The following is a 26,559-nucleotide window of genomic DNA, read 5'->3' as shown; positions in this document are numbered from 1 at the left end:
GGTCAGGCCCCTGGTTTAAAACACCCTAAACTCTGTCCTAAGTATCCCTTTTCCCTGGCTTGGGATGTACGGTATGCGCACTGGTAAGGACAAAGGAAAAACAGATTAACAGATTGCTTGAGTCTTGCTACTCTTGAATACAGACCATTTTTGCCAACTTCTCTTCTAATTGTAGTATCATGATTGCCAAGTTCTTTTCTGATGGTGAAGTCATGACCATTGACCTGGGCTGAGGCAAAGGAAATCAGAAGGGCAGGATCCTTAGTATCTTCCTGATGATTGTACACAGTGCCCTTGGAAAAATATCGCACAGCCAGCAACCCTTGGGAAGAATAATTACTGTTCTAGGTGTTTTCTATTTTAAATCTTTCTCTTGGTTTGGTTTAGTAAAGTTTTAAAGCCTTATAAATGTCTCTGCAGCCCTTTTCAGACTTGTACATATCAATATAGAATATCAAACAAGAAAAATCCTACAGTGCAAATCAGAAGAGGGAAACAACGTTTTTTTCTTCTCACACCCTTTACACAGGTGTTGACCACAAGGCTCAGAACACCTACTAATCTAGCCTATGGCCGGGGATTGACAGACTTGGGAGATTATTTTTAAAAAATTTCAAAAAAATGTGAATAAAAAGTGGAAAAAAACACGTTAGAATCTATAACAATATAGATATTGTTTTTTTTCCTTTGTATGTGAATCATATGCTTGTTGGAACTTTGTGTTGGTAACTTGAAAAGAAAATAAGTTGCACATTATAAAAACAAACAGCTTGATGTCTTCCCTTTTTGTTGTTCTAATTAACAGAGATGGTGATGGCCACCAAGATTCACGTGACAATTGTCCATCGGATATTAATAGTTCACAGTTAGACACAGATAAGGACGGTTTAGGAGATGAATGTGATGACGATGATGATAATGATGGCATCCCAGATACTGCACCACCTGGGCCAGATAATTGCAGAAAAGTACCAAATCCAGACCAGGCAGATTCTGATGGTAAATAATATGTGTCTGCTTTAGTGATTTTATTATAAAATATTTGTTTGTATTGTAGCTGAGTAAGGAGTGTATCATTTATTAAGTTGGTAAAACTTGTACAAATATCACCTCTTGTGTTTTTTTTAATTATAGGCAATGGTATAGGTGATGCTTGTGAAGGAGATTATGACAAAGACATGGTGGTAGATACAGTTGATGCTTGCCCTGAAAATGCTGAAATTACCCTAACAGACTTCAGAGCTTTCCAGACTGTTGTTTTGGACCCAGAGGGAGATGCACAAATTGATCCAAATTGGATTGTATTAAATGAGGTATGTAGTAGATAATTCTCTCTTGCTCTCTATATTATATATATATATATATATATATATATATATATACACACAAACACAGTATCTCACAAAAGTGAGTACACCCCTCACATTTTTGTAAATATTTTATTATATCTTTTTATTTGACAACACCAAAGAAATTACAATTTGCTATAATGTAAAGTAGTGAGTGTACAGCTTGTATAACAGTGTAAATTTGCTGTCCCATCAAAAAAAACTCAACACACAGCCATTAATGTCTAAACCGTGGGCAACATAAGTGAGTACACCTATAAGTGAAAATGTCCAAATTTGGCCCAATTAGCCATTTTCCCTCCCTGATTTCATGTGACTTGTTAGTGTTACAAGGTCTCAGGTGTGAATGGGGAGCAGGTGTGTTAAATTTGGTGTTATCGCTCTCACTCTCTCATACTAGTCACTTGAAGTTCAACATGGCACCTCATGGCAAAGAACTCTCTGAGGATCTGAAAAAAAAGAATTGTTGCTCTACATAAAGATGGCATAGGCTATAAGAAGTTTGCCAAAACCCTGAAACTGAGCTGCAGCATGGTGGCCAAGACCATACAGCGGTTTAACAAGACAGGTTCCATTGTCATATGAGTGCTGCCAGCATTGCTGCAGAGGTTGAAGGGGTGGGGGGTCATCCTGTCAGTGCTCAGACCATAAGCTGCACACTAAATCAAATTGGTCTGCATGGCTGTCATCCCTGAAGCAAGCCTCCTCTAAAGATGATGCACAAGGAAGCCCGCAAACAGTTTGCTGAAGACAAGCAGACTAAGGATATGGATTACTGGAACCATGTCCTGTGGTCTGATAAGGCCAAGATAACCCTATTTGGTTCAGATGGTGTCAAGCGTGTGTGGTGGCAACCTGATGAGGAGTACAAAGACAAGTGTGCCTTTCCTACAGTCAAGCATGGTGGTGGGAGTGTCATGGTCTGGGGCTGCATGAATGCTCCCGGCTTGGGGGAGCTACAGTTCATTGACGGAACAATGATTACCAACATGTACTGTGACATACTGAAGCAGAGCATGATCCCCCCTTTTTGGAGTTTGGGCCACAGGGCAGTATTCCAACATGATAACAACCCTAAACACACCTCCAGTTCCTGTCTAAAGAAGCTGAGGGTAAAGGTGATGGACTGACCAAGCATTTCTCCAGACCTAAACCGAATTGAGCATCTGTGGGGCATCCTCAAACAGAAGGTGGAGGAGAGCAAGGTCTGCAACATCCACCAGCTCAGTGATGTCATCATGGAAGAGTGGAACAGGTGCCAGTGGCAGCCTGTGAAGCTCTGGTGAACTCCATGCCCAAGAGGGTTAAGGCAGTGCTGGAAAATAATGGTGGCCACACAAAATATTGACACTTTGGGCCCAATTTTAGCAATTTCACTTAGGGGTGTACTCACTTGTGATGCCAGTGGTTTAGAAATGAATGGCTGTGTGTTAAGTTATTTTGAGGGGACAGCAATTTTTACACTGTTATGCAAGCTGGACACTTACTACTTTACATTGTAGCAAAGTGTGTGTGTGTGTATATATATATATATATATATATATATATATATATATTGTAGATGGTCAGCCTGGGGCAGGGTTAAGAGGGGGTTAATCGAAGAAGGCAGGTACTTCCCCTTCAGGCCTGCTTATTATCAGGTGTGCTGAAAGTGTCAGTGTGGAGTTGTTGAGTAGGAGAGAGAGACACAGCAGCACGCTGTGTGGAAACGTCCATTGCTGGATGGTGTACCCGCTGAGTGAGTTTAAACCACTAAAAGACTGTAGCTCTATTTGGAGCCATGTACTGTTACCTCTAAGCCTGCGTGCTGATGAACTGTGAGCCGTACCTGTGTGCACATCCTTGTGATAAGACAAGTCTGTCTGGTCTTATGTTTTTTTGCTGTTTTGCTTAATAAAAGACACTTTTATTTTACTGGACTGCCTCTGAGCCAGCTCTTCACCCCTCTGATCCCCTACAATTGGTGGAGCGTGCATCGGGCAGTTTGAGGGGTCCAGTCTAATCCCATGTCCTGGGTTAAAGCTGCACAGACAGTGAAAGCTTCTGAACAAGCCATGGAGGATGTGCTTAAGCAGCTGGCTAATACACAAGCACAGGCTGGGCAGGAGCAGATCCTGATGCAGATAGTCGCTGTACAACAGGAAACAAATTGCTTACTGAGTGAACAGATAGCGGGATTACAAAAGATGGTGACCCAGCAAGCTGAAATGACGAAAAGTGCCCCGCTGTAAAGAGTGACCCCCGGAAGGCAGTGCAGTGGACCCTGCAAAAGATGTCGGCCTTAGACAATGTGGAAGCATACCTAGCTATGTTTGAGCTGGTTGCAGCAAGGGAGGGTCTGCCTGATAAAGACTGGGCAAATGTACTGGCTCCTTTCCTGACCGCAGACCCCCAACAAGCGTACTGTGACTTGGCTCTGGAATCAGCACGCGATTATAAGCTCCTGAAAGCAGAAATCCTAGCAAGGCTGGGAGTGACTGTCGCTTTAAGGGCGAACCGAGTCCATGGCTGGCACTTTGACAAGGCTAAGCCTGCCCGTGCGCAGCTCTACCATCTGATGCACTTGTTTCAAGATTGGCTGAAACCTGAGAAAAAGACACCCACTCAGATTGTGGAAAGAGTCGCACTCGATCGTTTCCTGCATGGACTACCCAGGGAGCTCCACGATGGGTGGCTCAGTCCGAGCCTCAGTCACTGGATGAGATGGTTACAGCTGTTGAGCGCTACAGTTGTGCTGGAAAGTTCCAGGAGAGTCCCTCTGTCACAAGAGAGCTGGCCCATTTCAAAGAAGTGCGTTCCAGCACCAGTGTGCCTCCCGGTGATCGCATAGTGGCTGCTCGGGGGGATAATACAACTACCAAGAGCACCACAGGACCTAAGCTTCCAGGGAACCGACAGGGGGAACCCCGTGAGGTTCGCTGTTGGTCCTGCCATCAACTGGGTCATCTGGCGGCCCAGTGCCCAAGTCGGGAAGAACCAATGGAGTGCAACATGGGTCGCTGTCGCTCCATGTATATCCATGCATTATGTGCTGCAACCAACCTAAATCTGCATGAGTGTGTGGTGCGGGTCAATGGACAGGAGGTGGTAGCACTCCTTGACTCTGAGAGTGTCGTTACCCTGCTCCGATCGGACGGGTTGCCAAGAAAGCTGGTACCAAGGGAACAGGTTGGGGTCATCTGTGTGCATGATGATGTTAAAAACTATCTGGTGGCCTATGTGACCCTGTGTACACCAGCAGGAACGGCTAAACTAAAAGTGGGGGTAGTCCCGGGACTACCTCATGATTTACTAATTGGGACTTATATGAGCAAAAGCTCAAAGGTTCGGGGGTTTCCCCCAAAAATCAAGAACCCACAGAGGTGGTGAATAATACTGTATTGCAGGAGGTTGTTACTAAGGATCAGTACCAGGTTGCTGAACCTGCAGAAAGTGAGCCCGGTCCCCTGGAGGTGTTTGCGGGATTGGAAGCGGAAAGTACCTCCTCTGAGCCAGACATGTCAGATCTCAGGGGCTCCCGGGAAGATTTCCTGAGTGCTCAGATGAGGGACCCCACTTTGATCCCCGCCAGGGAACAGGCCACGGTCCTAAACGGTGAACCACAGCACCCTGGGGCGGACGTGAAGTCCCCCATTTTGCTGTGAATCATGACTTGTTGTACCGTGTAACTAAGGTCAATCAAGAAGTTTGGAATAACTGGTGGTACCCAAACCTTTTAGGTCTAAGGTGTTGCATTTGGCTCATAGTCATGTACTTGGGGGTCACCTTGGAGCGGCTAAAACTCAGGAACGGGTTTTACAGTGTTTTTTTTGGCCCGGTGTATATCGAGAAATTAAGGACTACTGTGAGCCCTGCCCTACCTGTCAAAGAACCGCTCCAATACCCGATTTTCGCAGTCTGCTGGTGCCGCTTTCAATTATAGAGGTTCCCTTTGATCTCATAGCCATGTACTTGGTGGGCCCCTTACCTAAGTCAGCTAGGGGACACCAATACATTTTAGTTGTCCTTGACTATGCCACCAGGTATCCAGAAGTGGTCCCTTTAAGAAATTGCTCATCCAAGATCATCGCACGGGAGTTACATAGTTACATAGTTACATAGTTAGTCAGGTTGAAAAAAGACACAAGTCCATCCAGTTCAACCAAAAAAAATAAAATAAAATAAAATAAAATATACTATACATACATACATATACACATATATATATATATATATATATATATATATATACACACACATACATATACCAGCCCATATACCCAATTCTATACCCACAGTTGATCCAGAGGAAGGCAAAAAACCCCAGCAGAGCATGATCCAATTTGCTAAAGCAGGGGAAAAAATTCCTTCCTGATCCCCCGAGAGGCAATCGGATTTTCCCCGGATCAACTTTACCTATAAATTTTAGTACCCAGTTATATTACGTACACTTAGGAAATAATCCAGGCCTTTCTTAAAGCAATCCACTGAGCTGGCCATAACCACCTCTGCAGGGAGTCTATTCCACATTTTCACAGCTCTTACTGTGAAGAAACCTTTCCGTATTTGGAGATGAAATCTCTTCTCCTCTAGACGTAAAGAGTGCCCCCTTGTCCTCTTTGTTGACTTTAAAGTGAATAACTCGACACCAAGTTCCCTATATGGACCCTTTATATATTTGTACATGTTGATCAAATCCCCCCTTAATCTCCTCTTATCAAGAGTGAATAAATTCAGTTCCTCTAATCTTTCCTCATAGCTGAGTTGCTCCATGCCTCTTATCAGTTTGGTTGCCCTTCTCTGCACTTTCTCCATTTCCCCGATATCCTTTTTGAGAACTGGTGCCCAAAACTGAACGGCATATTCCAGATGAGGTCTTACTAATGATTTGAACAGGGGCAAAATGATATCTCTCTCTCTGGAGTACATACCTCTCTTAATACAGGAAAGGACTTTGCTCGCTTTGGAAACCGCAGCTTGGCATTGCATGCTATTATTGAGCTTATGATCTACCAAAACCCCCAGATCCTTCTCCACTATGGATTCCCCCAGTTGTACTCCTCCTAGCGTGTATGATGCATGCATATTCTTAGCCCCCAAGTGCATAACCTTACATTTCTCAACATTAAACCTCATCTGCCACATAGTCGCCCAATTAGACAGAGCATTGAGGTCTGCTTGTAAATTGGTGACATCCTGTAAGGACGTTATTGCACCACATAGCTTGGTGTCATCTGCAAAGACGGAAATGTTACTCTTGATCCCAGACCCAATATCATTTATAAAGATATTAAAAAGTAAGGGTCCCAGCACTGAACCTTGGGGTACACCACTCATAACCTTAGACCATTCAGAGTAAGAATCATTAACCACGACTCTCTGAATTCTGTCTTTTAGCCAGTTTTCTATCCATCTACAAACTGATGTTTCCAAACCTGTAGACTTTACCTTACACATGAGCCGTGTGTGCGGAACAGTATCGAATGCTTTTGCAAAATCCAAATATATCACGTCCACCGCCACCCCTCTGTCCAAGGTTTTACTTACCACCTCATAAAAAGAAATCAGGTTTGTCTGACAACTTCTGTCTTTCATGAATCCGTGCTGTCTGTTGCTCAAAATATTTTTTTCCTGCAAGAACTCATCTATGTGGTCTTTTATTAATCCCTCCAGTATCTTCCCAACTATAGAAGTTAAACTAACGGGTCTATAATTACTTGGTAAAGACTTTGTTCCCTTTTTAAATATAGGCACCACATTGGCCCTGCGCCAATCCAGTGGTACTATTCCTGTCATTAATGAGTCCCTAAAAATTAGATACAATGGCTTTGAAATTACAGAGCTCAATTCTTTTAGGATCCGTGGGTGGATGCCATCAGGTCCAGGTGCTTTCTCCACCTTTATTCTGTCCAAATATTTCTGGACCATATCACTTATGAGCCATTGTGGATTAGGGGCTGCGTCAGTACCACCCCCATTGTGGACATGAGCTCCCCCATGCTCCTTTGTATACACAGAGCTGAAGAAAGTATTTAATAAGTTAGCCTTCTCTTTGTCCCCAGTCACCCACTCCAGATTATTTTGCAAAGGGCCTACATGCTCAGACTTAACCTTTTTACTATTAATATATTTGAAGAATTTTTTGGGGTTTGTCCTACTGTCTTTTGCAATTTGTCTTTCATTTTGAATTTTTGCATCCTTGATTTCCTTTTTACATATTCTGTTAAATTCCTTGTAACATTTAAATGACACTAGTGTTCCTTCATTTTTATATTTTTTGAAAGCTCTTTTTTTATAGTTTATAGCTTTTTTAACTTTGGCCGTGAGCCACATCGGCTTTATTTTTAACCTTTTAAACTTATTGCCCATGGGAATATACTTTGCCGTGAGATCACAAACAAGCTTTTTGAAGAATTCCCATTTCTGTTCTGTGCCCATTGGTGCCAATAATCTCTCCCAGTCTAAGTCCTGGAGAGCAGCCCTCATCCTTGGAAAATTTGCTCTCTTGAAATTAAGTGTTTTTATCTTTCCCGTATGTGATTTTTGCTTACAGCTAACATCAAATGAAATCATGTTATGGTCACTGCTACCCAGATGTTCCTTTATCTGAACATTAGTAATACGTTCTGCATGGTTTGAGATTACCAGGTCCAACAGAGCATCATTCCTAGTTGGGGCCTCAATAAACTGTACCATAAAATTGTCCTGTAATAGGTTTACAAATTTTTGCCCTTTAACTGTCCCAGCAGTGCCATTACCCCAGTCAATTTCTGGGTAGTTAAAATCCCCCATTATTATCACTGTCCCAGCCCTTGCAGCCCTTTCTATCTGTGCAAGGAGCTGAGTCTCCACCTCCTCATTAACATTGGGTGGTCTATAACAAACTCCAATGATTAACTTTGAACTACGCGCATCTGTATGCAGTTCTACCCATAATGCCTCAGACTCATCACACTCTCCGCCCACCAGGTTCTCTTTCTCACTTGCTTTGAGATTATTTCTCACATACAGACAGACCCCTCCACCTTTCCTTTTTACTCTGTCTTTCCGAAAGAGTGCATAGCCAGGAATATTAATAGCCCAGTCATGTGAGGAATGAAGCCAAGTTTCAGCAATACCGATTACATCATAGCTCTCCTGATGCACCAGAGCTTCCAACTCGCCTATTTTGCTTGGCAGACTTCTGGCATTGGCAAACAAACATTTTAATGTATTAATATATTTTGACCGGTCACACACTATCCTCTTGGGTGTTCCAAGATTACAACTAGGACTTGCTACTATATTTACCTTGGGTTTATGTTGTTCGGTTACCCCACCACTAATGCCCCTAATATTACCCTCTGGAATATGCTCCACGCTGACTATCTCTGTCTCTGAACCCACCCCCCCATCACCTAGTTTAAAAAACCCTCTAACTTTTTGGCCATCCTCAATCCCAGCTGATCTGCACCCTCCTCATTTAGGTGCAGTCCATCCCTTCTATAGTACCGGTTGTCGACTGAGAAGTCGTCCCAGTCCTCCAGGAACCCAAACCCCTCCTTACTACACCAGCTTTTGAGCCACTTGTTTACTTCCCTAATCTCCCTCTTCCTTTCTGGTGTGGCTCGATGTACTGGTAGTATTCCTGAGAATACTACCTTGGAGGTCCTTTTCCTCAACTTAGCTCCCAAGTCCCTAAAATCATTCTTTAGGACACTCCATCTGCCTCTGACTTTGTCATTGGTGCCAACGTGCACCATGACAGCTGGGTCTTCCCCAGCCCCTCTCAGTAATCTGTCCACCAGATCCGTGATGTGCCGAACCCGAGCGCCCGGCAGACAACATACAGTTCGGCACTTCAGGTGTTGTTTCAGATGTTCATGAGAACAGGGCTTCCATCTGAGATCTTGACAGACCAAGGTACCCCGTTCATGTCAAAAGTGATGAAGAAACTCTGTAACCTGTTTAAGATTAAACACTTGTGGACCTCAGTGTATCACCCACAAACTGATGGGTTAGTGGAGCGGTTCAACAAAACCTTAAATGGAATGCTAAAGAAAGCAGTTGAGGAGGATGGTCGGGATTGGGATTACTTGTTGCCTCCCTTGTTGTTTGCCATAAGAGAGGTACCCCAGGCCTCCACGGGCTTCTCCCCCTTTCAGCTGGTGTATGGGAGACACCCCTGTGGACTACTGGATATAATGAAAGAGACGTGGGAACAAGAAGCTTCCCCGTATTGGAGTCTGGTAGAACACATGTCTCAAATGCAGGACCGAATAACAAAAGTTATGCCCATAGTACGAGAACATTTTCAGGCTGCGCAAAACGCCCAGAGTCGTGTATACAACCGATCTGCCAAGATTAGAGAGTTTAAACCTGGGGATCAGGTGCTGGTCTTAGTGCCTACCATCGAGAGTAAGTTTCTCGCCAAGTGGCAAGGACCCTTTGAGATAGTTGAGAGGGTGGGCAAGGTCAACTATAAAGTCCATCAGCCCACCAAACGTAAACCCTACCAGATTTACCACGTCAACTTGATCAAACCATGGAAAGATAGACAGGTTTTGACAGTCAGTCTGAAAGTCCCGGAAGACCCTGATGCTCAGATTAAGAAGGCAGGGATTGGTAGGTTCTCTCCCCTTCTCGAAAACAGGAGTCCTGGGAGTTTTTGCAGAGGAATCAAGACATTTTTTCAAACCTACCGGGCCTAACCTCGGTAATTGAACATAATGTCATTTACAGACCCTGGCGTTCGAGTAAACCTCAAACCCTACCGCATACCTGAAGCTCACTGGAAAATTGTCTTGGCCGAGCTTAAGAGCATGTTGGACCTTGGGGTCATTGAGGAGTCTTCAAGTAGCTGGTCTAGCCCTATAGTCCTTGTACCCAAGCCGAATGGAACCTGGCGGTTCTGCAATGACTTTCGCAAGTTAAATGAAGTCTACAAGCCAGACGCGTATCCCATGCCCCGGGTTGATGAATTAATCGAGAGATTAAGACCGGCCCGGTACATCACCACTCTTGACTTGACCAAGGGATACTGGCAGATCCCGCTTTCCCCAGAGGCTAAAGAAAAAACTGCATTTGCCACACCTGAGGGCGTATGGCATTGTATGCTATTATAGGAGGTTTGTCCCCAACTTTGACAGTCTAGCAGCACCTCTGACTGATCTCACCAAGGGAAAGAATGCAACTGTTGTTCAGTGGAGTGCAGAAGCAGCGTTCTGCCGGTTGAAGCAAGCTCTGTGCCAGGAACCAGTGCCGGTAGCTCCCGACTTCCAAAAAGAGTTCCTGGTACAAACAGATGCCTCAAAATTGGGTCTGGGTGCAGTACTGTCCCAGATGATTGGGGGCGATGAGCACCCTGTTGTGTACTTAAGCCGGAAGCTCACACCAGCTGAGAGGAACTATTCCATTGTGGAAGGTGAGTGTCTCGCAATAAAATGGGCTTTGTAGACACTCTGCTACTACTTGTTGGGCCGACCCTTCAAGTTAATTTCAGATCATGCACCCCTTAAGTGGATGGCCCAAAATAAAGATAAAAACTCCAGAATCACCCGGTGGTTCCTTGCTCTACAGGACTTCAGGTTTGTAGTGGTACATAGACCGGGAAAGGTACATCAGAATGCGGATGACCTTTCCCGGGTCTACTGCCACTGGAGTCGTGGTGTCCAGACCCCTGGCCTGGAACGGGGGGGGGGGGGATATGTAGAGGGTCAGCCTGGGGCAGGGTTAAGAGGGGGTTAATTTAAGAAGGCAGGTACTTCCCCTTCAGACCTGCTTATTATCAGGTGTGCTGAAAGTGTCAGTGTGGACTTGTTGAATAGGAGAGAGTGTCAGAAACCAAGAAACAGACTGAGACAGAAGTACAATCAAAGCACACTTGTTTATTAATAAAAATAAAAAGGTAAATAGAAAAAAGCATAGTCAAGCCTAGCCAGAGTCCAGTAGCCAGATCGGGTAGTCAGCCAGTCCAAAGTTCATAAATCAGATCGGGTAATCAGCCAGGCCGGAAGTCAGGGATCCAAGGAGAGCAACCGCAAGCAGGATAAGAAGCCAGGTGGGATGTCAGCAAGCCAGTCTTGAAACCAAGAGCAGGAGATAGTTGCCTGTGATGTGACCAACGCGAAGGCAAATTAAAAAGTGAGCAGGAAGGCTTTAAATAGGCAGGTCAGACGAGCATCATCTGGAACAGCTGGTAACTGTGGAAAGAGAAGAGAGCTGGCAATTAGCCGACATCTGAGTGGCCAGCCCAGAGGAGGAAGGGCTATGCCAGCCCTGACAGAGAGAGACACAGCAGCACGCTGTGTGGAAACGTCCATTGCTGAATGGTGTACCTGCTGGGTGAGCTTAAACCACAAAAAGACTGTAGCTCTATTTGGAGCCATGTACTGTTACCTCTAAGCCTGTGTGCTGATGAACTGTGAGCTGTACCTGTGTGCACATCCGTGTGATAAGACAAGTCTGTCTGGTCTTATGTTTTTTGCTGTTTTGCTGAATAAAAGCCACTTTTATTTTACTGGACTCCCTCTGAGCCAGCTCTTCACCCCTCTGATCCCCTAATATATATATTTATATATATATATATATATATATATATAAATATATATATATATATATTTATGGCCCAGAGCCCTCTGACCGATACGGATAAGGATGACAAACAAGGTTAACACAAACTCGCTTACTTGAACCGGACCTGAAAGTGTGCCCTGGCCTAACGTAGGGTATACCAAAATAAGGGGGCATACCCTTGATAGAGAAATGAGTAATAAATGAAATGAAAATGAAATGGAGTGAAATGAGTACTCGCCCGAGGAGTATAATGCTTGAGAAATGCCCTGACAGGGGATGGGTGGGTGGGTATCGCGCACCGGAACCGACGAGGGAGCCAGGCGAACGGGCTGGTTATATACTCCACCGGGCTCCACCCATAATTCCAGGCCACCATACTGGCCTTTCCATTTATGGCCCAGAGCCCTCTGACCGATACGGATAAGGATGACAAACAAGGTTAACACAAACTCGCTTACTTGAACCGGACCTGAAAGTGTGCCCTGGCCTAACGTAGGGTATACCAAAATAAGGGGGCAAAAACATACAGGTAGGGAATGCCTTTATTGATTCGAGTTTGTTACTGGGTGAGCTTGACAAAGGCCTGGGCCATCTCTACTTGCGGATTGGGTATGTAACGGGCGAAACAGGTGGACTTCCATCTACCCAACTTTTTGATAACGTGGACCGGGACCCCTTGGCGGGAGGCAGTTGAAGCCGCTCCGATCCGAAATGAATGTCCGGAGTAGTGAGCCGGATTGAGGTGAAGGATGCCCAGGAGTATCCTGACATGCTCCATGAACTGGGCTGCGTTCAGTGGCTTACCGTGGAATGGCAGAAGCGGGCCAGTTCCTGGTTGATCGGCCAGAAGGGTCAACAAGCGGGTGAGCATGGCGACCGGGCACCAGCGGTTGTTAGTTTTATAAAAATGTATGTCCGTACCTGGGCCAAGCTGCTGCGTCTTGGATACTGCTATATGTAGGATGAAATGGTCTCCGTGCCTGACCAGGTGGTGCTTGCATAGCGTGCGAGCTGAGGGGCTACTGGAGGTAAACTCGCCTGGCCGCAAGAAGCCGTAGAAGGCCAGGTGTATGGCTGCTTGTATAACGATACTAGTGTGGAGTCCGAAAGGTGCAGTGGCCAGAATATCAGACATGTTTCTGAAAACGTCCCCTGTGATAGGCAGGCGTTTGAGGGAGGCCGTAGGCTGGCGCTTCTGGATGCCATGCATGACGGCCCGAATGGCGTGAAAAGTGAACAAGGAGGGTTCAGCAGGGTCCTGGAGGGACGTAAAATGTTGTACCCCGGCCAGGTATAGTCGGATCGTGTTAAAGGATAACGCCAAGTCCGAGTGGCAATGGGCAATGAAGGCCAGGACTTGCTTGACCCGGGAGGTCTCTGTGGAGTGAGATGTTAAGAAACGGTTAAAGGCCCTCCAGGCTGTTTGGTAGGCCTTGCGGGTATTGTCTGCGAGGGAGTGATTGATGAGTTGAGTCGCGGCTACTAGGTGAGGGGTTAATCCAGGGTCAGTTGAGACCAGTCCGGGATAACTGCTGACGTTGGTCCGGCTCCGGGCACCTGATCAAAAAAGGAAACTAAGTTAAAGCGGGAGAGGGCGTCCGCTGCCCGATTACATTTACCGGGGATAAAGGCACAATGAACATTAAATTGAAACAATAACGAGAGCTGGACCAGTCGCCGCAGGAAGGACATAATCTCCAGAGACTTAGACCTGCCTTTGTTAATGATTTCCGCAGTGGCGAGATTGTCCGTTGAAAAGGTCACTGTTTGACCGGACCAACTGCGGCCCCACGTGTGGGCAGCGGCTACGATGGGGTACAACTCGAATAGGGAGGACGTCTCGGTGAAGCCCGGAATTGCCAGTATCTGAGGAGGCCAAGGGGCTGCGAGCCAGAGGTGGCCAAAAATTGCCGCAAAACCCGTGGAGGCCGCTGCGTCGGTCACGACCTGCGGTGACGAGGAGGACACGGAGGGAATGAACAGGGACACACCATTCCAGGACGTCAGGAATTCCTCCCACATGGCAAGATCTGCTATAGCTGCGGGGTCCAGGCTGAGGATATGCTCCGGGTCTTGTGAATGAGACAGTAGGACTAACAGGCGTGATACGAAAGCGCGACCTTGAGGGATGATGCGCATAGCAAAATTAAGCATGCCGAGAAGGGACTGTAGCTGCCTCTTGGTGCAAGTTCTGGTGCGGGTGAAGTCCCTCATGACCGACCTGATGTGGCTTAGTTTATCCGGGGGGAGGCTGGCCTGCATAGTGCTGGTGTTTAAGCTGACCCCGAGGAAGGTGATTGCCTGCGCAGGGCCCTCCACCTTGTGCTCAGCAATAGGGACGTCAAGGTTATTGAAGACCACCCTTAGTTTATCCAGATCCCCTGGAAGGGAGCCAGGTGACTCGACCAGCAGGAAGTCATCCAAATAGTGTATGACTCCCTGGCACTGGGCTACGTGCAGCAAGATCCATTCGAGAGCCTGCGCAAACGAGTCGAAGAGCCAGGGGCTACTCTTGGACCCGAAGGTTAGCTTAGTGGCAAAATAGTAGAGCTCCCTCCATTTGATGCCATGCCAGCACCAGAGAGATGGATGGATAGGAAGGAGCTTGAAGGCGTCCGAGATGTCGGCCTTGGAGAGCCATGTTCCTGTGCCTGACTTGAGAATGGCCTGGATGGCCATGTCTACGGATGCGTATTTAAGGGAGAACTCCTCAGAGGGGATAAGAGAATTAAGACTGGGGACAGAGGAAGAATGAGGCGCTGACAAATCGTAGACCAACCTAAGTTTATTGGAGAACTTGCCCTTGACAAGCCGAATAGGGCTGACTCGCCAGGTGTTAAATGGGGGCTTCGTGAAAGGGCCTATGATGAAATCCCGGTCTAGCTCTGCCCGTAATAGCTGGTCGATGGCTTGTACGTCCGTGGCTGCTGACCGCAGGTTCTGGCACTCGTGTGTAAGGTGAGGGAGAGAGATAAGTCCTGTATGAAAGCCCTGAGTAAAGCCCTGAACTAGGTAGGTGGCAAGTGAGGGGGTGGGATGATTGGCGAGGTAGACACTGAGCCACGACACGTTGACCCGGCTTAGTCAAGATTTTCTAGCCTGCTTGACCTCGCACATGAGCCTGGGATGAGCTCTATGACATCGTGAGCATACATGGAGCAGCCTGCACTGGCTGAAATTGCACGACCCACTGTTGTAGTTGTTACAGATGGCCGCGCCTCCCAAGGTCTTGACCGGGCGCCCCAGTTTATCCGTCTGCGGCAGGCGTACCGGCGCCGGTAGGGCCTGGGCGGTACCTGAGGTCGATGGACCGTCTACGGGCGGGGTTGCCACTGAGCTGGCACACCAAGTTGCGGTGTGAGTAGCCGACTGGCAAATGGCACAAAGGGGAGACCGCAGCCCTGCGAAGTGTCGGCAGAATAACTCGGTGTCCATGACACTCCAATCCGTAGGAATCTGAAATTGGGAAAGCCTGGCGGCCGCCTTAGCGCAGGAGGAGCGGTGATAGTCATAAAATGAAAAACCGCCGTATTTATACCCCAGGTCAACTACCGCGTGGAGGTAACGATCCAGTTCCTCCCTCCTGCCGGGGGAGGCCGAGCAGATGACATCCCTCAGCATGCCGAAGGCCAAGGTGAACTCGGTGACAGAAAGCTTCCTGTCCAGCCTGGGGTCTTTGGCTTTGAGGACCACCGACACGTCCCCCCAAGTGTAAGCTTTGTTTTCTGCCAGCTCATGAATGGATATCAGGAGTGAAGCCAGATTGACGTCCTTGCCCTCTAGGATGTCCTTCCTGACGTTGGCTGAAATTAAATGAGAAGGGTACACTACTGGTGTACACCCGGGGGTACCTGCGCTGGTGTTCTCCACTGCTTGTAAAGCTGGTATAGGAGGAGAAACGACTGGGCGGGTCTCGAGGAGGGCCACCCGACTCTGAACCTCTGACATTGAGGTCGTCAGGGATGACACCAGCGTGTGAAGCTGCGTGATGGAAGCAGCGATAGAGCCCAGGGAGGCCTGCTGGACACTATCCTCAACCGCGGCTGGGGGAGGAAAAAGGAGCCCGAAAAGCTCGGCCTTTCTGGCTGTAGCTGGGAAGGGTACACCCCTACGCCTCAACTCGGCTGTCAGCCTGGGAATGGTCCATGATCTGAAGGACCTTTGGCTGCCGCTCTCTGAGACGAGAGACGGAGACAACGGAGCCGTGTAGTCCTCGCTGCCAGCCTGGGACATGGTGGCAAAATCCAGGCTTGGTGAGCCTATTAATCCTTGGGTCCGGGTTTTTCTCCTATACGGAACCTAAGAGGGTGACATGGATTACAAGACTCGTAGGAGACTCCTGAGCAAACATTTTTTTTTTTTTTTTTTTAGAGAAGGATACTACCGCTTGTGAGCGTTTCCTTCCCAGAAGATTCTCTTACCTAAGGAGGCACCGTCCGACCCGGTGCAGGTTGGACCTACTGAAAACTCGACTGATCTGAGGAGATGAAGGTGAGTTTGTATGAGACTCCTATGCCTGCAGAGAGATGTCTAGCTAAATAGTGGAGGTAAGACTTGAAATGTGATGAAAGACATAACTGAAACGAGCTACATAAATAAAACGAGCAGACAACCGAATTTAGAATAACGTGCATATGGCGACAGAGACGTGACTTGGTTGCGCCGCAGATGCAAAATTTCCTTTTCCTTCCCTTTCCCCATTTTTTTTTTCTTTTGTTTCCAACGCAAATTGCACATAGAACGTGGGGCTCAAGCGAAGGTGGACCCTGCCACGTGGAGCTCAGGCAGGGGGGAGAACCCCGCCACGTGGAGCTCAGGCAGGGGGGGGGGGGGTCTGCCACGTGGAGCTCAGGCGGAGGTGGAGCCCGCCACGTGGAGCTCAGGCAGGGGGGGGGGGGGGCCTGCCACGTGGAGCTCAGGCGGAGGTGGAGCCCGCCACGTGGAGCTCAGGCAGGGGGGGGGGGTCTGCCACGTGGAGCTCAGGCGGGGGGTGACCCCGTCACGTGGAGCTCAGGCAGGGGGGGGGGGACCCCGCCACGTGGAGCTCAGGCGGGGGGTGAACCCCGCCGCGTGGAGCTCAGGCAGGGGGGGGGGAGGGGACCCCGCCGCGTGGAGCTCAGGCAGGGGGGGGGGACCCTGCCACGTGGAGCTCAGGCAAAAGGGGGGGGGTACTGAAATGAGGCGTAGCAGCTGGGCGCACCAGAACGAATCGATGCATAAGGAATGCGATGGGATTCGAATTGGAGCGTAATAAGTGACAGAAATGATATGCCATGACAAAGACTAGAATCAAGGACCATGCTTGAACCTGCGAGTGACTCAGTCTCTGGAGCATGTACAGAAATGAGGCCGAACCTTGGGGCACTTCGAAGCGAATCGGTGCGTTAGAGATGCGACGGGATTCGAATCGGAGCGTGGTAAGTGACAGAAATGATAACATGGTTAGAAGTGGCAGAAATGAAATGATTCGACATAACCGACTGACATGATTGAAATGACTGCAATGATTGACATGGAAAGAAATGACCTGACGGACATAGTACAAACGGTATGAAATGATTTTTTTTTTTTTTTTTTTTGAACAACCTGAGATTGACATTGCCCGGACTGCTCAATTTAGCGTGACAAGCAGACAGCTGTGATTTCGAAACGGTTCGATCGATTCGAACACGATGAAATGAGTCGTTCGGTTTAGCAATGACGTGCTACGAAACGAAGTGCCTGTTGGCACGAACGACAAGTACCGAAAAGGTGACAACGACTTCTTCGAAGAAGGGGTAGTGACATGAGGTATCGAATACAAGTTAAGACGTCCGTGTAATCTAGAGTGAGTGGTTCGTGAGTTCAGGAATCTAGTTTACGTGACTTAATAACACATGAACGAAAAGGGTGCCGAAGCCCTACCTGCGACAGCCGGCCCAGACGTGTTGTACGACAACGGAAAATTTCGATTTAGAGTATAGCGACTCCGACGGCAACCAGACGGACGCTGACGAACGACAAGGCTTTGTCGACACGAGGCGGACGAAAACGTAGGAACTCACGAACCCGGCTCACTGTAAAGTCTTGTGGATAGTCGGCCCTTGATTTCTGACGTATCAGATATCGCGCACCGGAACCGACGAGGGAGCCAGGCGAACGGGCTGGTTATATACTCCACCGGGCTCCACCCATAATTCCAGGCCACCATACTGGCCTTTCCATATATATATATATAAATATATATATATATATATATATATATATACATATACACACACACAATCTGTCAGTACATTACCTACACCATTAAATATGGTTGCCATGTTTAGAGGTTTCTGTTTTTTTCTTTGAATTATACCTAACAACAAATTAAGTTATAAAGGAATGCCATTAAGGTATATAAAGGAATGATGTTGTCCTAGAGTGAGTCTAGATAAGGCCTACTGCCCACCAAGTGAAGTGAGCTGTTTACACTTGGCAAGTCAAACTACAATCTCAGCCAATGGGCAGGGGTTTGCTTGAATCCCTTGGCTTGCTGGGAGAGCCTATATATTCGGGTGGAGTTAGGTGATCTATGTTCTGGGCCACCCAGACTGCCGTCTGGGTGGGCATGTGTCATCTTCCCCGGGCTGCTAATCCGGAGATTGGGCTTATCCTGGGTGCATCTGGCTGCCAGGCTGTGTGAGGGCCAATCCAGAAGTAAGAGGGCAATGCAGGGTTGGAACTGCGGCTTACAGTCTAACTAAAAGTGATGGTCCTGTTGCCCGGAGAACCTGTCGTGGTTAGAGGTAGAAGGGAAGCTGTCGCCCATAAAGGCACAACCACCTTTACCAGGGACCACAGTAAGTAACTGAAGCAAGTACCGGAGCAACATTCTCACTGAACGGGCACGGTGGAGAATCTGGAAATTTCAGGCAGTGATCAAGTCAGGGGCCCAACCAGCAGAGGAGACGCTTGCAGAGCAACAGGGGTGAAGCATGAAGGTATCCGAAGTGCCAAACTAGGGTCCCAGCAGGGAAGCGTGGGTGACGCTTGAGGGAGATACCACTGCAAAAGCCTTGAGGAGCTCATGGGATTCAGAGTCAGTGAATCAGAGAGTCCAGTGAGAGACTAGGAGCTCAAGGGGCGAAGAACTACAAGTAGAAGTTGTAGTAAGGGAGAACTGTTACATTTGAATTAGGAACTGTTAATTACTGTAGCCATAGGGGACAGCAAACCTGCACGTGCCACGTCTGTGGTTTTCATTAGGCTGGAAGAGGCTAGAGATTCTGCTATGTTAAAATAATTCTGTCTTTATTACATTTGTGGCATTTAAAGTAAATAATAAAAGCATTATATATCTAACTACTTTGTAACTGCCATATCCTTTTGGGCTCATATTAAACATTTGCAGGTTATTTTAAGTTTACAATTAATAAAAGCTTGTCATGTTAATAATATAATTGATCTTTCATTGGGATAATATTGATTTTTATATAATGTCTGATCTGCCTGGTAAAAGCAGCAAGCAGACTTTGTAGAGTAAGGTTCCGTTTCCGTTAGTGTGACTTGACATGCAACTTTGGACACATAAAGTCGCATGACAAGTCACAGCCCATTGATTTCAGTGGCGCCTGTTCCAATCTATGCCACTTAAAGTCGTAGCGACTTTGAAAAGGTTCCTGTACTACTTTGATGCGACTTTTAATTCAACTTTGATCCAGAGACTGTAAAGTTGGATCAGAGCTGCACTCAAAGTCGGATCAAACTCACACTCCAAATCGCGTGACTTTGGGGTCGCAATAGTGGAAATGTAGCCTAAGCCAAGCTCAATTCTGTCTCCAGAAAAAACAACTAAATTATTGCCAATAGGGTAAAGGAATAAGCTAAGCTCTAGTATGTTCAAAAAAGTCTTTGTCTTTCTCAGGGAATGGAAATTGTCCAAACAATGAACAGTGATCCAGGACTGGCTGTTGGTAAGAAATGGTTCTTTTTTGTTTTTTTTGCTTTTAATTGGTATATGTACTTTCTATTATTTCCTAAAGTGTATCTTAAAGTTCTGGGAAATTTCTGTCTCTCTGTATTCTGTTTGCCGCTGCTACTGGAGTAGAAATTGACTGGAAATCTAAAACTTTACAGTTGTCAAAATAGACTTTCAATCCACTATGTTCAGTAATGTCTATAATACTTCATTTCTGTTTACTGCCACAACCAAAAATCAAAACCTTACCAAGCCCCCAAGACCTTTTTTCATGAATGTCTAGGGCAGTGATGGCAAACCTTGGCACCCCGATGTTTTAGAACTACATTTCCCATGGAGCTCAACTACACTGCAGAGTGCATGAGCATCATGAAAAATGTAGTTCCAAAATATCTGCGGTGCCAAGGTTCACCATTACTGGTCCAACCCATACGTGGTCTTCTTCTGAAGAGTCCTCCCCTGGAATGCTTGAAGTCACTGGGTCTCTCCCAAACCAGAGACGGCACCCAACCACCTTAGAATCATTCTTTAGTTTCCTTGCCTCGGGCTAGCCAGCCTCAAGACATCAAAATCGAGTGGATCCGCACCCCAGGCCATAGCCTTCCTGGGGGCTTGTCAGGAGAACCAGGACCATGAATTCAGTACATCATTCTGGACCGGAACCCCAAACCACGTGACATCTGAATCTTAAATACCCTCTCCCAGAAAGCACAGTGAGAGCGCCACTCCCACTGGATGGGCTCCGAGAGAGAGTAACTTAAGCACCTAACCAGACCATAGTTCCATGCCTGCCAGAAAAGACATTGCCCCCGTGGCCAGGCTGAACATCTCGCAGTCCAGTCAGACTGATGCTGAAGTCTAAATTTAGACAATTTTACCCAAACCAAACTGCAATTTAGGCATAACTTTAACTTTGAAAAAACGCATAGCGCGTGCTCTTCAGGAGCTGCCGCTACACTTACTTACAGTAACAAGAACAGCACTAGGGACTTTCAACAGGCTTTCAGTATTCTCCTTCCCCAAGGAGACATTGAATGTCAGTAACGTGCTTCAATACAAGAAATTGTTTAATACCATTGCAAGATCCCAGACCCTTGTTAAATTATACCTGTTCATAAAATAGAAGAAAATGTAAAACGACATAATATTAAAGTGTTCTATATTTAAAATCTAAACTTTGGCTGTCCAAAGGGAAATAGTCATAATAGCCAAGTTTGTTGTGACATTGCAAACAGTAAAAATAAATGTATCTGTATATGACAATATCTATGAACCCTCCATTCTTTTAGCCTCACAGGAGTTTTTCAGGACTTTGACAACATTAGAGACAATCCTGCCAACTCCTTCTTCTGGGTACTGGATTAAACTGATTCTGTCTTCAGCTTGCACCTCCACTAACACTACTGCCACACCGCGGTATAACTCTGTCAAAGAGGGGTTTTATCGCTTATCTTTTACAGTGACCTCGTTTATCATCTAGCTATATTTACTCACAGCTGACGTGTCTTTTCCTACATTATTTTTAGGATACATTTGCCTAAGCCTAGGTTCACACTATTGTGGGTGGGCTACTATGCCTGTGCAAATGCAACAAACTAAGGAAGGCATTGTGACAAATTTTTGTTTAAGATTACATCAACTGGCCTTTCCAATGCAAAACTAAAGATGCTAAAGGTGTTGATCGATTATTTCTTGATTTTAATTCTTTACACTTGGATCCATTTGAAGGTGCGCAGTCAGTAGCATATAATGATATATGGTGTGCAATATAATTTGAATTTATTATGCGCTTTATGGGTGTGATTGTGCCCTTTTGTACCTATATATTAGTAGCAGTTCACTATTCAAACGGTTAAGACAGACTGTTAATTTTGCCATCTAGTAAAATAAAACCTTTGGTCATAGGGTTTAGTTCCCAAATGCAGTTAGCTATCTTTATTAATATTTCAGTTGAATTAACTAAATTATAGAGTGATGGATTGTTAGCTTTTCAGTTTAACAACACTGATTTGCTTTGTTTTCACTGACACTACGGTATACATTTGTTGGGGTGGTGTGACAAACAGTCGCTGTCAGTCCAGGGAAGAGAAGTGAATGGAGTGTACCTGCTATGGCATTTCAGAAGATAAACTGGTGGCAGTGATAGGTCTGTAGCAGTATACAGGGGGGTTAATCACTGGCCACATCTTTTCCTCACTTGGGGTAAAATTTGTCTATCCCTTGGATGGACAGGGTGAGTGTGTTTGTTGGAGAACGGATGCAGGCAGATATTAAAGGCTAAGTTGACCTTTGGAACCTATTATACCCATATTGGGATTTGAACCAGTGACCCTTTTTACTGCTAGGCGAGAGTGCTACCCACTACACCACTATGCCACCCATGTGTAACATGTTCAAGCCTGTGTCCCGCTCACCTCTTCCCCTTCGACAGCGGGTGGAGGATCCTCTCCCTTGGCCCCACTGTCACATTTTAAAATTGGCACGGCTGTGTGGACGGAGCACATGAATCTGTGAATGAACTACGAAACCGCTCCTCCACCGTAGCAGATGGCTTGTGGTTCTCAATGAACTATGATAGAGCTGATGACCTCTAAGTTTATTGATACTTTTTCCAGCTTCCTAACATAGTTGGTCCGGGCAGGAAAGCTGGAGCAGGTATCTGCAGAAGCCTGACTTTGCACCCGCACTTCACTGACCATGGATAAAAGGTTTTGCAGGCTCCTGGGGGGGGGGGGGGGGGGATAAAAAAAATTCAGTATGTTTTTTTTTACATGTTGCAATTTTTTTACTAGAATATGCTTTAATTAAAAGGCAGTCTTTTGTTAAAATCATTTCTGTGAGGTCACTTCCTTCTTTGTTGCTATTTTTTAATTTGCAAAGCTCTGCACAGCCCTGGTGGCAGACCTCTCTATCTCCAACATATGGTGTACAGCACATTAGAGCAGCTAAACTTATACAAGCTAGATGTTTTGCCTTGCAGTGTGTTGTGTTGGTACACATTGACATGCTGTGCTCTTCCTTTAAAGAAAAAGGATTTTTTTTTTTTGTGCAAAGAAATGCAGTGCTGATGTGAACTGCACCCATTGGAAATCGTTTTTTTTTTTTTCTGCGTCCATGAGTTGGCAACACATCCCAGCACATATGGGTTGAATGGGCCCACAAACCAGATATCCTTTGTCTGATTTGTCTGATCAGTAATGAGCTAATACTGTAAACAGTATACAATAAAAAGGCCAAGTAAGTTAAATAGTACTGTAATATGTTGATATAAGAGATATAAAACACCTGTTAGTAGTTAGTGTTTTGTGTCTATGCAGGTAGACTCATGTGACATTAACTAATTGTTTCCCTGTTGTTGGCAGTCTATATTTATTTGTGACAGATGATATGAATTTTCATTTATCTTGCAGTAAAATAATCCACCCCTTATTTATATTATTATCATTTTTTTATTTCACGGCACATGTTCTTTTCCTATAAATTCTAAAAAGCAATATAATTGCTTTATATATATATATATATATATATATATATATATATATATATATATTCCAACATCTGAACCTTGCCCTTTTTTCAAGCTTATCAAAGCTATATGACACATGCTTTGTATTGGTCTTTTCTGTTTAGGTTACACTGCATTCAATGGAGTAGACTTTGAAGGAACATTTCATGTTAACACAGAAACAGATGATGATTACGCTGGTTTTATATTTGGATACCAGGACAGCTCCAGCTTCTATGCAGTTATGTGGAAACAGATGGAACAAACATATTGGCAAGCGAATCCCTTTCGAGCTGTGGCTGAACCTGGGATTCAGCTAAAGGTAAAAAAAAAAAAAAAGAGAGAAAAGAATAACATGGATTTTCCTGTTAGATTCTCTGGGGGAGTTGCAAAAAAGAATACTAAAATTACAAAAAAGCAAAAAGACTTCAAAGGAAATTGGACAAGAAAAGAATATTACAGCTGTCTATGCTGCCTTGTTTTTAGAAACATAAGGCCTCATTGCACACTGGCGTATGAATTTATGCTCCATATATGCTGGAGTGGTTATATACATATGGCGTTATGTGTAAATACCGTCTACTGGCCAGAATGTTCATTTATTCTGGCCATTTAAATAAATGTGTGCTTATACACATTTGCACGTGTATGAGTGTAAATCTTGCTGATAAACTGTACACTGCCTATAGGCTTGCCGTTTTTCTTTTTTTAAGCCCCTGAAAGCTGCTCTGCAGTACCCCAGTAAATGGTACAAAGTACATATACACAGTACATAATCTAGAGCTGTATTCAGAGGAGTAAAAAAATAAAATGGCAGATGTCCTTAGCAGCAGCAGTTTATCTGTCCATGTACATGCAGCCTAATGCCGCGTACACACGTTGTGAGCGTATTTATGGAAAGTCCGACCGTGTGTATGCTCCATCGGACATTTGCTGTCGGAACTTCCACCAACAAGTGTTTGAGAGCAGGTTCTCAAATTTTCAGACAAAAAACTTCCACGCATGCTCTGAATCAAGTACGAGACGGAAGCGCTTAGGCTTATAAAACTAGCATTCGTAATGGAGATAGCACATTTGTCACGCTGCAAATTTTTAAATCTTTCAATACTGCACATTCTCTTCTTTATAATGCTAGAATACAGTTGCTTTGCTGCTGATATTCACACAGAGTTCCGACAAACTGATTTCTTATTATTTCTCATGACCTCCTGAATGGTTGGTGTCCCTTGTTAATTTGACATTGTATTTTTGAAATGTACCTGCCTACTCATAAACAAACTGTCCTTTTTGAAGTAAAACACATAGCCAAGTATTTGTCAATTTTTCTTTTACATTTATTAGGGGTCATAACAAAATAAAGAGGAAGGCAACACTGGATAAACTGTTGAAATTGGTGAACCCTTTGTACCCCAGGGCAGACATCAATTATTTGACAGGAAAAATTGGTAGCCTGAGGAGTCCATTTAATAAGGAGCACAATCCGATCCAGGACTCTGAGAGATCGGGAGCAGCAGCAGATGACATATATGTCCCGATGCTGTGGTTTTACAACAGCCTGCATTTTTTGCCAGACCATACTGAAGCCAGGCCATCACTCTCAACACTTCCTTCCATGCTTCCTTCCAGGCTGTGGCTGTAGTATTGGAGGTGTTGCTGGAGGTGGTGGAGGAGTCATATGGGCCAACTCACAGACGTGTCTTTTATTGGTGAATTGACCCCTCATCCCCTTATTTAGGGCCTGAAATATGACCTCCTCACTGATGAGGCATTGGCCCTCTTACATTACTTGCATCTTACTGGCCATCATACATGCAAAGGACTCTTGGACTCTAGGGGTGGTTGTGAGTAACGCAGTAGCCTAGCGAATCAAATTAGTCGCTGACTCCTCCAGGTTCTTCGCCTTCCTGGTCCTTTTTGTTGGAAGGCAGAGAGGAGGAACCTGGGATTCGGTCAGGCTACTGGGCACGGCCAGCTCCTGGCTGCCACTTTCCACGCCCTCCTCCTGGCTGAGATGTTCCTGTGTATGAAATTGGGACATAGTTTTAGTTTTTTGGTCATCAATCACACACAGTTTTGAGCTCATGACTGTTAACAAATAGAAAAGACTATCATTCTGACCCCAGCATTTTTCATTCCTGTCCCAATCGTTTTTGGCCACTACTGTCTATTGATATGTAAACCACTTTGTTAAATAAGAAATTAGTGATCAATAACATCTAGTTAACAACATTCATTTTTTGACAAGAAATATGTTGAACAATGCTATACCTGGCTCAAGCTGGGCTTCTCCACATCTTCCTGGGTGGAAGGCCCAGGTTGTACGTTGGCAGCCTCATCTGAGGTGGAAGGAAGTGTGGAAGGAAGGTTTGAGATTGATGGCCTGGGTTCACTCTGGTCTGACAAAAAACCGCAGTCTGTCATAGTACCAGAGCCTGGGGACATAAATATCATCTGCTGTTGCTCCTGATCTCATTAATCCTGGACCTTCTTGCGCTCCCTATTATATGTGCTCCTCAGGCTACCAATGTTGTACTTCAAATAGTTGATGCCTGCCGCGGGAATCACTGGCTTCACCAATTCCAACAGCTGATCCAGTGCTTCCTTCCTCTTTATTTTGTTGTGTTAAAATTGGTGTTTCACTTGCCACAGACAGGGCAGCTCTCTGTACTTATCAATGAAGTTGGGGAGGAAGTCATGGTCATTAAATGTATCCATTTTCTCTGCAAGACACAACACAAGACAAACCCTAATGTCATGCTAAACTCTCCTAATCTTGTCCTAATATAGGCCTCAATCTATAAGCAATATAGGCCACTAATCACTGATGCCCCAAGTTAAAATGGTACCTTCATTTTCACGATCTGGGCTTAGGCTACTCCGTCCTCCACTCACAGATCGTACATACAACACACACATGTTATGCTTTAGATACACTGCGCATGCGTGAAACTCTACCCCTGACCTTCTTTCTAGTATATTCCCTGCCCTGTCTCTTTTGGCACATTGGAAGAGCACATGGCGAAGACACAACAGGTGCATGATAAGAAAGGAGGAGGATGAGGAAAGCCTGGAGCCAGAAACGTCCTGATCCAGGAGGAGATATAAGGTCTCAAATATGTCCTTTTTCAGAGATGGTGGACATCTTGAAGAGGGCCGACTATGATGGGAAGTATGGACCATACAGCAACCCAAATGTGAGAAAGGCCAAGATCATGACTAAAGTCTGCAAA

At 45.6% G+C, this 26,559-nt stretch overlaps 1 protein-coding gene across 1 annotated transcript in view; it reads left to right on the top strand.

The window, feature by feature from the left end:
- COMP (cartilage oligomeric matrix protein) overlaps positions 1-26,559 on the top strand; it is a 192,903-nt gene that overhangs the window by 141,099 nt on the left and 25,245 nt on the right. Inside the window, exons 13-16 of the mRNA XM_077475942.1 lie at positions 806-999; positions 1,135-1,313; positions 19,771-19,819; positions 23,455-23,651. Coding sequence (XP_077332068.1) covers positions 806-999; positions 1,135-1,313; positions 19,771-19,819; positions 23,455-23,651 — 619 coding nt within the window. The remainder of the gene's footprint in view (positions 1-805; positions 1,000-1,134; positions 1,314-19,770; positions 19,820-23,454; positions 23,652-26,559) is intronic.

This window comes from Lithobates pipiens, unplaced genomic scaffold, assembly GCF_037356315.1.
Source record: "Lithobates pipiens isolate NorthernLeopardFrog02 unplaced genomic scaffold, aLitPip1_a1.2 Scaffold_13, whole genome shotgun sequence".
Lineage (NCBI taxonomy): Eukaryota > Metazoa > Chordata > Amphibia > Anura > Ranidae > Lithobates > Lithobates pipiens.
This window is presented reverse-complemented; position numbering and strand designations above follow the sequence as displayed.